At 37.4% G+C, this 13,831-nt stretch overlaps 1 protein-coding gene and 1 long non-coding RNA gene across 3 annotated transcripts in view; one reads left to right on the top strand and one right to left on the bottom strand.

Annotated features, from left to right (window-relative positions):
• LOC114660396 (uncharacterized) overlaps positions 1-13,831 on the top strand; it is an 81,524-nt gene that overhangs the window by 19,430 nt on the left and 48,263 nt on the right. For both annotated transcript variants that reach the window (XM_028813074.2, XM_051934212.1), the window contains exons 4-7: positions 6,514-6,719; positions 7,809-7,946; positions 8,439-8,619; positions 11,898-11,988. In XM_028813074.2, coding sequence (XP_028668907.2) covers positions 6,514-6,719; positions 7,809-7,946; positions 8,439-8,619; positions 11,898-11,988 — 616 coding nt within the window. The remainder of the gene's footprint in view (positions 1-6,513; positions 6,720-7,808; positions 7,947-8,438; positions 8,620-11,897; positions 11,989-13,831) is intronic.
• Positions 2,875-13,831, bottom strand: part of LOC127529698 (uncharacterized) — a 40,864-nt gene continuing 29,907 nt past the window's right edge. Inside the window, exon 3 of the long non-coding RNA XR_007936320.1 lies at positions 2,875-3,140. This is a non-coding gene — a long non-coding RNA (uncharacterized LOC127529698). The remainder of the gene's footprint in view (positions 3,141-13,831) is intronic.

Genomic DNA, 13,831 nt, shown 5'->3' on the forward strand with positions numbered 1-13,831 from the left:
GAAATGAAGTCTGACCTTAAAAAGCCAGGAAAAGATACTGTTAGTTGGGCACAGGCAAAGGAATGTTTGTTATTTTACTGTCAGTTTCTTTTTGAAGGAAAAGAAAAGCATGGTGTTGGAGTTCACTGTGATCAGTTGTGATTCGGCTGGTTAAGAAATTGTCCAGCACTCATAGCTTTGTTATTGGATGTGTGTGCATATACAGTGGAACCTTGGGTCACGACTGTAATTCGTTCCAAAACTTTGGTCATGACCCAAAGTAATTTCCCCCATAGGATTGTATGTAAATACAAGTAATCTGTTTCGGACTGTATGAATTGTATGTAAATATATTTTTTTTAAAGATTCTTTAGCACAAAAATAGTTAATTATACCATAGAATGCACAGTGTAATAGTAAACTAAATGGAAAAACATTGAATAACACTGAGAAAACCTTGAACAGAGAAAACTTAACGAACCGCTTGCTGTAAACACTTTTTTTTTTTTTTTTAATGAGTTTTAAGCATGGGGGAAAAAACGAACATTTGAAAAATCCTTAATTTATACACAAATTAAGCATAAACAACCAAGAAAACTAACCTTGCATGAGTTGAGTTCTGGCATGAAGGAAGTGAGGAGGAACTGGGTGGAAAGGAGATTACAGTTTTGAGGTAAAGTCTGTGACGATGTGGGTTCGCTGTATGCTCCCATCTCGTTTCCGGGAGCCCTTAAACCCATCACTGTCGGTTATGTTACTGATGAGCACGATAGTGAGGCACCACAATGGAGCAAGGTGATGGTGCAAAAAGTGCCAAGTGCTTTTATTAAAATCAACAAAACAACAATCAACAATTAAATAAAGTGCAGTGCTTTCAGAATCCTTCAATAAATAAATAATCCCATAAAAGCAAAAGTGAAGTAGAGGTTAAAATCCAATAGAAAAAAGTCTTCATTAAAAACGAGGTTAAAACAATGCTGGAAGCAGTCTGTTTAAAAAACAAGCCCGGTGCATTCTTTAACTGGTGACCCCCACTACCTTCTCGGCCTTATGTGGCCAGCCGTCCTTCTTCTGGTCACTCCAGCTCCTTGATCGCTCAGCTGGAACAACCGCTTCCTTCTGCCCCACTGCTTGGGCTCACTGTCCAGCTGCCTGCCTGCGAGCACGCGCTCGCTCACACCGGTTCTTTCCACACTGCTTCCTGCTTACTTCCTCACTCTACAACCTCCGTCTTTCTTTTCTTTTTCCTCCCTTTAGCCATCTCGTGCTTCTATTTATGAAGAGGACGTGGCAGCTGTAGCGCAGTGATTATTTATTTAAAACTGGCCTCTTGACGTGAGCTGTGGACCCGCTATACCACAAAGTCCCTCTGCACGATGCGGTCCAGATCTAATTATGCAGATCCAGATCGTCTGGATGACTTTGATTTATGCGGGGATGATTCCAGTTCAGTTCATGAAGACAATTCTTTATGTCATCAGTTCGCACACTTCTTGATGGTCCGGGATTTTTCGGGTGATTTTCTATTTAATAAACTTAAGTTATAGCGTAATGAAAACTGCATAATTAGATCTGGACCACCCTATACTGTACAGGGAGTGACTGAACACGTGCGTAAATCACCGGCGCGTACGAACCGGAAGGGAAACAAAATAGAGCACAAAGAGTTCACAGTGAATGCACAGGGAGAGACTGAACACGTGCGGAAATCATCGCCGCGTACAACCCGGAAGGGAAACTGGCTTGTTCGTCACCCGAGTGTGTGGTCGTGAACAGATGCAAAAGTTTGGCGAACTTTTTGGTTGTAACCTGATTTGTACGTGTTCAGCGACGTTCGGAACCTGAGGTTCCACAGTACAGGGACTATAGAAGTTCCATGACCAACAACTGAAAGCACCACCAACACTATGAGAAGTGTAATGTGTATGTTAGTCAGCCTGTCTTTTGTGGATTGCTGGGGAATGGTGTTGTTAAGGGTGCCAGGCACATCTGTAATTTCAAAGATGATTAAAAATAACTGATGATGAGGTGATTTGAAACTACTTTCAATATGTATATTTAAAATGGATGAAAAGTTTAGAGTTATCTTTTTTGATAATTTGGTGGAAAATGTACAAGTTTGAACAAGAAAGTACAGCATACTTTTGAACAATGTCTAATCATCATCACAGCATGAAAGCAGAGTTGTCTCATTACATACTGGAACAGATAAACTGGCTAAAAAATACATATTTAGTGGCGCATGTGTGTTGCAGGATTTACTTACAGACTCTGTCGGGGTGTGCAATAACCTGCTGGGACAAGAGGGTCTGCTATTGGTAGCATTGTCATCTCTCTCTTTCCCCACAGTGGCAGAAACTGCCCAGTGAGGGCAACTGACTCCGCTCCTTCCAGTCCACCTTCCGTAAAAGTGCTAGCTTCCCAGACAGAGGGGTTCATTTTGGCAAGAGTGCCTCGCCAAACCGAGCTCTCAAGCAGACTTACCTGAACTTGTGGCTAGAAGCCAAATATCTTTTGTTTCATTAGGGTAAATATGCCGAGGAGAGTGTCGTTTATTTGAAAGTATTGGACATTACACCTGACGACCTGTTTGGTGCCCCAAGCTTTCATTTTTGCACCATGCCATTCCCGCACCTGTCTATAATCTTTATGTATAAAACTGTACGGTGACTGACACAGCCTAAACTGCTGGAGCTGGAAATGTGAAATTTGGACAGTAGATACCTTTTGTGACATAGGCACCCACTAAGAAGGGATTTTTTGAAATTCAGCCCCTGCAGGAATGATACAGGGTGTGCAAGTTTGTATGGAAAAAAATGAAAATAGGACTTTGGTCTTGTGAAAGGGTGCTCCCGGACACAGGCAGGCAGACACATTTAAATCCATCACCACACCTTTATTTACAATTAATATATACAAGTCTTAAGTGCACCACACTAACAAACCCCCACCGTCTCCCAAAGTCCTGGCTCCTTCACTGGCCATCTCTCTTTCCTTCACACAACACACTCAGGGCCTCTTCTTGCTGCCTCCTCTCTGACCTCGTCCACCTCCTCACCCGACTCCAGCCTTGATTGCAGGGAGGCGGCTCCTTAAATAGGCAGGCGGCTGCGGACCACACCCGGCCACCTGCCACAGTCTTCAAACTTGATAAATATGCTCTACAATAGAAACAAATAAACACATACTTCAGTATTTTCCAAATTTAACCCCTGAGGGGGTGAAAAGGAGGGTTAAACATTTTTAAACTAACACCCGTATATCTATATTACTAAACGACAGTTGTATAATTATATGCACGGACGCAGGACGCACTGAGGCGCATGCGCACAGCACCCAAGAGTCAAACCCAGCGGCTTCCCAGAGTCAGTAGGTGGCGCCCAAACAACACAACCTGTAAACTAAACTTGCTCTAATCCACTGTGCCAGCAGTCAGTGTGGCATATTTGAATCACATAACGGTAATTCAGTATTAAAAGTTTAAGTTGAATTATGATTTCTAACAGTAAACGACTTCTACCTAATGACACAGCCACAGAAAAACAAAAAAACGAGACCGCATGGATACGCAACCCGTGCCAAAAGCACACTCGCACAGCGCCCAACAGTCAAACCCAGCGGCTTCCCAAAGTCACTAAGTGGCGCCCAAACAACACAACACAACCTGTAAACTAAACTTGACGTAAAGCGTGTACGCCAACAAATTGCCACGGTGACATCTTTAAACATTGAAATAGAATAACTAGATGCCTCATGACTAGCAGAATCGTATGTCAACGTCGCCGCCATATTGTGAGTGTCACTGCTGTGGAGTAAAGTAATGAATAATGTGCTGCTTCGGATTGTACAAACAGCTGTACGCTCCAAACCAGATTCCGGGGGATTACATTTCATAGGTAAGGCTGAACAATTGTTTCGGTTATATTTGGCCGTTAGAAAATCACGTTTTATAATCTTTACTTTAGCTAAGCCAGGCTAAGCTTGCAAAGCTATGCATTTATGTGCTCAAGTGAGCCTTAGTTTAAATAGCACTTTTGCCACTCGCAATAAGGCTGACGTATTGTGTCTACTGGGAAACACAGTGAATGCGGCGTCTATCTATATATGTGTATGTATTTAAACCTGAGGTAGTGGTGACTACTGACAGTGCCAGCAGTCAGCTACTCCAAAGTGCCTGCGGTCTGGGGATCAATTATGATTCCTAACAGCAAACGACTTCTAGCTAACAACACACCCATAGAAAAACAAAAACGAGACTGCATGGATAAAAACAATGAACGGAGTCATGGCTCCAAAAAGAAACAGCTTTGCTACAAATATATTTATTTCATTAAATGAAAACCTTCCCAGGACGCTCCATGATATTACATCCCTTCAAAGATTGGAGGGAACAGAAAGTAATTGCCATTCTTGCATTTGCGATTCTTTAGAGAATCGGGGGTTTACTGGTCAGAAACTACTTGACTGAGATACGCAAGAATTAGTATACAGACTCTTCAATACATAAAAATAAACACATATTTTAATACTTAAATATGTGCTTCTACATTCAAAATATTTTAATTTTCATCTTTTTAACGTGCACACCAATTGTGTAATTATTAGCTACTAAGAATTGTAACAAAATAATAGTCGTAGCATTTGTACTATGCACGCACCACCACTGCTGAATATATAAGCAGCAGCACAGCGCCGGCCGCTTCATTATAAATGCCACATTTGTCTCAGGGGTTGCATTTCAAAAAATCCTTTCTTAGTGGGTGCCTACGTCACAAAAGGTATCTACTGTCCAAATTTCATGTTTCTAGCTCCAGTGGTTTAGGCTGTGTATTGATCTATTAGTCACTCAGTTACCGTACAGTTTTATATATAAAGATACAATATATATAAATACAAAATATATATAAATATATATCAAATAATATAATAATCATCATATCATAATATCATATTCTAATCAAATCAAAATTAATACAATATTTTGTTTCATATTTCAACTATGAATAGCCCTGGCAACGCCAGGCAATCCAGCTAGTATTTAGATATACACTGATCAAATTCCATTATAATGAACTCCATTTTAACAAAATCTTTGTTTACCAATTTTTTTTTTTGCCCAGGCCAATTTCATGTGGAGCCAATGTTAAAAAAACTTCATTACAGCAAAGTTAGTTTTATTTGCAAAATTCAATTACTGAACAGCCAGTTAGACTGCACTTTCATGTCTTTTGGTTTACTCAACAATTGTCACACTGTTGCAGCTGCAGAGCTCTCGAAGGGTTACTGTTGACTAGAGTCATTGTGGGCATATCTAGGGCAGGATGATGGACTGTCAGTGATGGACTTGGGAAGAAAGTATCAAATCACTCCAGTGCCAGTCTTTAGCTAAGCATTGAGTCAGGGGCTGAGTCTTTGACAAGGGCTTAGTTGGATGAGGGAAGAAAGACCAGAACTGAGGGCCAGTTGTCATTGATACCTTGGAGTGCTTTCTGGAACATTAGGTTGGGTAAGTAGGCAGATACACAACAGTTAAATGGGGATGTAAGTTCTGTTCAGAAAAGTGCAGAGCGAAAGAAGGGTTACTGTTGTCCCTTTTGCATTATTGTATTGTGTTGTACTGACTTTGTTCATGCCTCCCTGACTTTCAATCTAATAGAATTTTTGGTATTTTGACCTCTTTGACATCTTCAGAATGGTTAGATTTCTGCCATTTGGTTGGGGCTTTACCACACAGACTATGATCAAGCTTGGTATTCAAACCCTGGTTGATGTATCTGTGAACAACAGTGCCAACCACTGCCACTGTTGTTATCTATTTATAATATCAACCATTCAGCAGTATTTTCCAGATTTCCCACTCTCGTGCTAATGTTCTCTGAAGGTTTTTTCAAACCCTGGGAGTGAAATTTGACATGTGTTGACAGTTTTCTTATGTGTAGCCCTACTATATTATGTAATGAGATGATGTCCCATCCAGGGCATCCTAGCTTGCATCCAGTGCTGCTGGGTTAAGCTCCAACATCCAAATTAGATGATCAATTCTGGGAAATGGATGGATTGTTTTATACAGTATTCATGAGGGTTTGATAAATCTATTTCTAAACTCTTAGTAACTTTGTTTTGCAGTTTAAGTGACTGTCTTTGTTGAAAAGTATTAATGCAACTAAGGATTCCAGTACTTTAGGCTATTGGTATTTTGTTTCGATTTAAAAGGAAACAGCTATTCTCTATAGACTTTTAGCTACTTTCTCTGGTTTCTAATGTTTTCTACAGTCACTAGCACACCAGATCCACCAGGCATCTACAGCTGAGACAAAATTTGACCTTTATCAAATCCAAGAGTTGCACCAAAATCATTGCAAACTGATATTATGTAACTATAAACAGAAACAGGAAAAAAAGTGATTCACATTCAGTTCCAGGAATAGTGTGATTCAGAGTTTATAGAAAAAATAAGTATTTTCAAGAAATTTTTCACAGAAAAAAGTAGCTTCTGTTTTCCATGCCTGACCACCAGCTCTGCTTTTATTTCAGCTACGGAGGCCGATTTTTTCCGTTGCCATCAATCACAGACGGCAACAGCTTGTTTGTGGATTTAAAGGCCGTCTTACCGTCTACCCTTTGGACCAAAAAAGGACAACAGGCAAAGTGATTAACGTCAAGGAGAGTCACAGCAATAACACTCACAGAGATATTGTCTCCTGCATCATCTGCCATGATAGCCAGATTTACAGCTGTGGGTTAGTTTTTAGAAAATAAGTTCTTTTTATGTTATAATTGGCATTTTTTATTAAATGAGTGGTTTTGACATCCATCTCTCCTTCTGAGACTGTTTTGCATATTTCGTTAGTGTCAGTGCATTCCACCACGTGCACTATAGTTAGTGTGATTCATCAATAATGACACTGAGTACTAACAATGTTTTACACCTTTTAAAGTTTAGCAGTTATATTTAGAAATTTACAGATGCATAGCATATACAGTAAGTACCTGAGTTTTATGTGATTCAGTGAGTCCTGAATGTTTTATTCCATGTTGCAAGGATAATCATTTCCTAGGGCTTTTTAAACATTTTACCACTATTTAATTTTCTTTTTATACAGAATGAGAATATGTGAAAGAATATTTTTGTAAGCACAATTTGCAAGACCTAGTAAAATTAGCTTTATTTTGCAAGTGGGCAAACAAAATCTGTGTTATTCAATACATGTTCATTCTTTTGGTGAGAACCTTATTTGCATTTTCTTGCTACGTGCCTTGTTAATTTAAACCAATCTCCAAACCCAGAGAGTCACAGTGACTGCAGGTATTTCTTCCTGGCACTTTATTAATCAATGAAAAGTTTCTTTCAGCCAGTTGACTTTTAAAGACTCCGTCCTCTAAATTGCTTCTTTTTTCCTTAAATGGCAGCCAAACAAAAATGAGATGTATAGCGAGTCAACAGATGAACAGCTAATTGGTGCCTCCAACTCCACAATCAGTTTCATTCCAACTAGTTTCTTAAATGGAAGTTGAATTTTGCTGTTAATTAAGCCTGTAAGAACACGCTTCTTCCACTTGAGGCTCCTCTTATACAAAAAAGTTAATTGTCAAACTAGCAGAGTAATTTTAAAGCCCCTGTTAGGCATACATACCACAGATATTCTGTTGTGTGCATCTTCTGCTGACTTCAGCTAGCTGTTTGTATTGTGTTGCTTCATTGCTAAAGCTTTGTAGAGAAAAGTAATGGAAAAGCACAATCAACTGTCTAATTATATGTATGTATGTGTGTATATATATGTATATACATATATATGTAATATAGTTAATATATGTATATTTTTTAACAGATATGATCGGAAGTTTATCATATTTCACACCAGTTCTTATTCCAAAGGAAAGAATCTGATGGTGGTCAGCTGTAACTCTAGTGCCCATGATGCAGGAATCACAACATTAATAATGGTTAAGGAGAAGGAAAGCACATGGTAAGAAAATATTAATGTTGAAATATATTTTAAAATAAATGTTGATATTGTATCTAAAGAACTGAGCACTTTAGAAGAGGACAGTGCAACACAGAGGACAGAGGGTTTGTCAGCCATAGCTTTTGTCAAGGTACTCTAGTTTCTGTGTTATTTGGAGAATTGGCCTTGTGTGTGTGTGTGTATGTATGTGTGAGAGAGAGAGTGCCCAGTTCAGTCCTGGCTTCTGTATTTTTACATGGTACCATGACCCTGTAAATGAATTATCAGGTTCGATAGATAGATAGATAGATAGATAGATAGATAGATAGATAGATAGATAGATAGATAGATAGATAGATAGATAGATAGATAGATAGATAGATAGATAGATAGATAGATAGATAGATAGATAGCACTTTTTCTACAAAATCTCAGAATCCCATTTTAATTTTTATGAAAAACATTTCTACAAGTATCATACACTTACTGTCTTTCACTGTTTGATCTATGTAGTTTTTTGACAGGATCTTTTGACAAAACAGTGCATGTGTGGTCACTGGATGGGCAGGTTATCCAGAAGCTCTCTTTCAGTGGAGTAATAAGTGGACTGTGCTATATACCCTGTGTCAACATGGTCTGGATCAGCAGTGGACTGCCTACTGTTTCAATTTATGATCCAAAATCTGGAGAAATTGTAAGTACTGCATAATATTAACTTCCATCCAACTTTCCGTCCATATTTTGAAATGCTATTGCAGTCAAGGAACCATCTTCTGAAGAGATTATGACAATGTAACTTGAATAAAAATACACAAACTGTGTTTGTGTATTTTGTATGTTCATTGTATGTCTGTGTGGGATTTTCTTAGGGTAATCTTGTTTTTATCTTGCATCCAGGTGATATACAATTTAGGTGAATGAGCAATTTCAGATTTACCTGATATGACCTAATGGACTGCTCTGTCTAAAGTTGATTCCTAACTCATAGATATTGCTGCTGGTAGAGGATACAGAAAACCCTGAAATTGGATAAAATTATAAGCAAGCACATCATTGTATTAATTTGCATAGCTTGAGTAATTTATTAGTAAATGCATCTGTTGTAATAATTCTTTGTAGCACTAGGTTAGTTATTATTCTTTTTTTTCCCCATGTTATATGGATTTATTTAGCCTTTATATATCATGTTCTTTGCGTCTTTATGTGGAATTTGGAATACAAAGAATTCATATTTAAGGTTTATTTTGTGCTAAAGGCACTCATTAATATTGTTAAAAATGTTTATTGTTTCATAGCAACACCATTTTCTTTACTTTGTGGTTGCTGATGGTTTGGACATTTGTTTGATTTTTAGCCACACTGCTATGATCACAAGTGGAGGTAACGTCCCAAAATGTCACTGATTATAAAGGTCTACACACTTCCTAATTATCAAAGATTAGGTAGAAACCTGAAAACTTTGAGAGTGGTTGTCTTATTGGTTTCAGAGGTTGTGTGATGTTACTTGTACTACGTCTTCGTTTATCTTTATAGCTGCAACGGTAGATAGGAAGATTTCACAGTTTTGCTTTTTTGCACTTTTTTTCGAGTCCCATTTCATTTCCCGATCTCTATTTAACAAATATTTTTTCCTCTATCATCTTAATACATTACAAGTTTAGTCATTTTATGGATTGCCAAATATGCAAGTGAGGGGATGGCATCACGTTCATTGTTGAGAGAGTAAGTTTTTCCTCAGCATTTTCAAATGGTTTGTGTGTTACAATCTAAGAAACATCTCCACCCCTTGCTAGAATAGACAACTGAGGAAACTGTAATTGCGCTAATTAAAATACAAATAAATAAACAAATGGATGGGTGAAAACAAAGCAGCTGTGCCAAAGCAATGCAATAATAACCTGTTAGTACCAATCATTCTCTCTTTCATTATTAAGTTTGTTGAACAGACCTGGAAGAGGAGGAGAAAGGTACAGCATCAGTTGAGAAATATATTCGATCAGGCATAATAACCTTAATCCTTATAAAGCTACTATTCTGCTAAAGCACTAGCAAGGTAGATTTTTTAAAGAGGATTGGGAGAGACAGATAAAGGGGTGAAAACTGAGAAAAATTCTGTACTGTTACCAAAAATAAACAAGAAAAAAAATCTTAGTCAAAAAATTAATTCATAAGTTGAGAACAAAAAAGGGCTTTAGAAAAAAGGTTTGTTTTAAACAAAAAAAACGATTTTCTACAAGGCTTTTGGAATCAAAAAACTGAGGGTGAGGGTGTGTCCAAAATAAAGACCTTTTAATACATTGCATTGTTACTGGCAGTTCACAACCTTTGAGTACATGTCCCGTAACAGTGCAGTGTTTGGGATGGCCAAAATGGTGGTGAAATGGTAGAAAATAATTCATAACAACAAAAGTAAGCTTTCAATTGAAAACCTAATAAGAGAATTTGAATCAAAGGCTCTGGATTCCACCAAAATGCTTATTCAAAGTGGTAAATTAACAAAGAAACATGTAAAAATTAATAATGAACCCATACACAACAGTAAAAAATATACAAAGTTAAATTAACAAATTATGATTACCATTTGACTGAGAATGGAATGAATTAAACCTAAGTAAATATCACTCTGTTGCACTAAATTCATTTATCAGTGGTAGAATTTCTGTTATATCTGTTAGAATAGAGTGCTGCAGACAAGCAATTTGTTTCTCCATTTCCAAGACTGGACTAAAAGATTAATCTACTTGATTTTGTACACAAAATTAAGTGTATGTGACACAGTCTGTGCAGTAAGAAGCCCAATTATAAAGTATTTTAAATTTGTAGTTGTTATCTATTTATGTATGTATCTGTCTGTTTGTCTATCTGTCTGTCTAACATTTATAATGTAATTCATTACTAGGTGTAAACATTTGATAAGTGCCTTTGTGTGATTTGTCATGTGTGCTCATGTAGAGTCAGTTTATAGTATATACCACTTAGTCTTTTTTTGTAAAAGACTGATGAATGTGCACTATTCCAATCAGGGTAATAGGATGATGCTTTTGTATTTTGGCAGTTAATGTGTCTCTCCCAGCAATCTGTGTTTTAGTTCATAGAGATAGTTGAAGAAATTTAATACAATAATCTTAGGTTAAGTATACGATACAGTGTATGCACGGTAAAAACAAAATCAATTTACGTTTGAGATAGCTGTCTCTGCATGGTCACAATGAAATTTTGTTTAGTTGCCACAAGCAAGATCCTAGATGACAATGAATTATATTGTTCAAATGTGAGATTAGTAGATATCCACTTAGAAACACTACAGTAACAGATCAGCAATTGAATTATGATGTTGTTTGAAGACAAATAACTCATTATTTTTGTTTAATTTTCTGTAATACAGTATACTGTATGTAAGTATTAGAACACAAGTTTAAACAGCCCAGTTTAGGGACTGGTTGAAGTTTAAATGGTGTGCTGTGACAGGGTAGAAAAGAAGGACTTTTGTTACAACTTTTTATTATATTTTTTTTACTTGAAGTAAAATGAGCAGATTTTGATTGATTTCTAATCATAAATTTTCTTAGTAAGTACTTAATCTCCTCTTTATTTCAGCATTATTTATATAAATGCCCTAAATAGAATCTCATTTACATTGGAGTTAAACTTTTTTTTAATGATTGTTTGGACAACACTATAGGTGCAACTAGTTTATTAAAATCCTTTTTATTGCCTATCTCGCCACACATTTTCTAGCTGATTCATCCTTCAGTACCCTTTGGGTCTAACTGAAAAATTTCTCATATCTCCTTTACTACAAAAGTTTTTCAGTTGTCTAAATCTTTAGCACTCTGTTGTTTTCCTGGTTTTTTTTGTCTTTTATATTGGTTGGATGGAACCATCCTTGGCTTTTGTTGTTGGTATTGTATATGTCAATGTACACATAAAATTGTTACGTGTTTGTTCTTCTTACAATTATCTTTATCTCAGGTGTCAGAGTTTATTGATATAATCAATAGTTCCGAGAATGGGCCAAATCTAGAACGACTGATGTATCTGTCAGAGATCAGCTATGTGGTGGGTAAGTAAATTTTTCTTATTAAAATAAAACCTGTGCTACTTAAACTTACAATGTTCAAAAGAAGAAGGAAATAAATCCAGTGTCCTCTGTAGGTGAATGAAGCTGTGCTTCATGAAAGCCAAACTAGAAAAAAAATCTCCATTTAACAGTCATGTTTAGGGTTTTAAAGGTAGGGCTGCACGATTAATCTTTTTTTTCTCATGATAACGATATTTATGACCCACGATCAGTTAATAAATATCGTCGCGATTTTACAGTATAAAGACCAAACTGTTTTTTATGGGCTGAGTTTACGGATTGGACTGCGTCACTATGACGTTACTGCGTCTAGATTGCAAGCGCTTTCTGAAGCAGTAGAAGTCAATAGCAGCAATAACAGTCAGTCAGAATAAACATATGATGGCGGAGCAACGTGCAGAAGTGCGATCGTTAGTTCCTAAAAAGGGGTCATACTCAGTTGTCTGGAACTATTTAGATTTCGAGGAATGTGATGTTGATCAGGTACGAATCTTGTGCAAACTTTGCTCCTGTTCCGTCCAAACGTCCCAAGGTAACACAACAGACCTCATCAACCACCTTAAAAGCCACCACAAAGTACACTATCAAGAATTTCAACGACTGAAGGCACAAACAGCAACAACAAAAAATTACCAGCCATCCACAACACAGACAACAATATCAGGGACATTGTTCAACGCAATACCATATCTGCCTAGCCAGTACCGCCGCTCCCTATACGCAGAGTACGCAGTCTGCGTAGGGCACCAACTCCCAGGGGGGCACCATCCCAGCTGCTCAAAAAAATCGTTTTTATATATTATAATAATAAATTAATATTAATAATATACATATACAAATAAACAAAAATATAAACGTATATATTGCATTTTACGGTGAACGCAGAGTAGGCTAAGCACACGTGATGACGCGCGCGCCCTCACCTCTGTACCGAAATCTCTGGATTGCTCTGCGCATAGCAGTGACGCTCCCTGTAACTGTTGCCTTTGCTGAGCGAAGTTTTTCTAAAATGAAGCTCATCAAAACGTACTTGCGCTCATCTATGGCACAAGAGCGCATGAGTGGTCTGGCAATTGTCAGCATCAACACTGAATTAGCAAAGACTTTATCATATGAAGAGCTCATTTACGACTTTGCCTCAAGAAAAAGCAGAAGTGTGCCTTTGTAAATTTTGAACTTTGGAAAGCTCCAGCAGATGACAGTGTTGATTTTATTTTAGTTTATTATTGTTTATTTTATTTATTATAAATGTTTTATTTAAAGTGTAATTTTAGTTTGTATTTTTGCTGTAGAGCTACAATTGTAATTTATAAATGATACAATTTATTTATGTATTTACTTTTATTTGAATAAAGTTCTATTTTGGCCCCTATAGTAGGTGTTTTTTTTTTTTATTTTATTTTTACTTCCGTAATATTTGGGGGAGGGGGCACAAAAGTAAATTTCTGCTTAGGGCACCCATTTGGCCAGCAGCGGCCCTGTGCCTAGCTCGCAAAGACACCGGGAAATAACAGAGGCGATCACGTACCATATAGCCAAGGATATGTGTCCAATAACCACCGTGAGCAGTGAGGGGTTTAACAAAATGATCGCAACACTTGATAAAAGATATAGCATTCCCTCTCGCAACCATTTTTCCAATGTTGCGCTGCCCTCGCTGTACGCGAAATGCCGAAAAGAAATAGAAAGAGAAATTCTCAGGCTCAGCCTTGAATATTTTGCTGCCACGACCGACTTATGGTCAAGCAGAACTGCGGAACCGTATTTGAGCTTGACAGTTCATTTTATTGACAGCGAGTTTGAGATGAAAAGCAAGTTTTTGCAA

The sequence above is a fragment of the Erpetoichthys calabaricus genome, chromosome 11, assembly GCF_900747795.2.
Source record: "Erpetoichthys calabaricus chromosome 11, fErpCal1.3, whole genome shotgun sequence".
Classification (NCBI taxonomy): domain Eukaryota; kingdom Metazoa; phylum Chordata; class Cladistia; order Polypteriformes; family Polypteridae; genus Erpetoichthys; species Erpetoichthys calabaricus.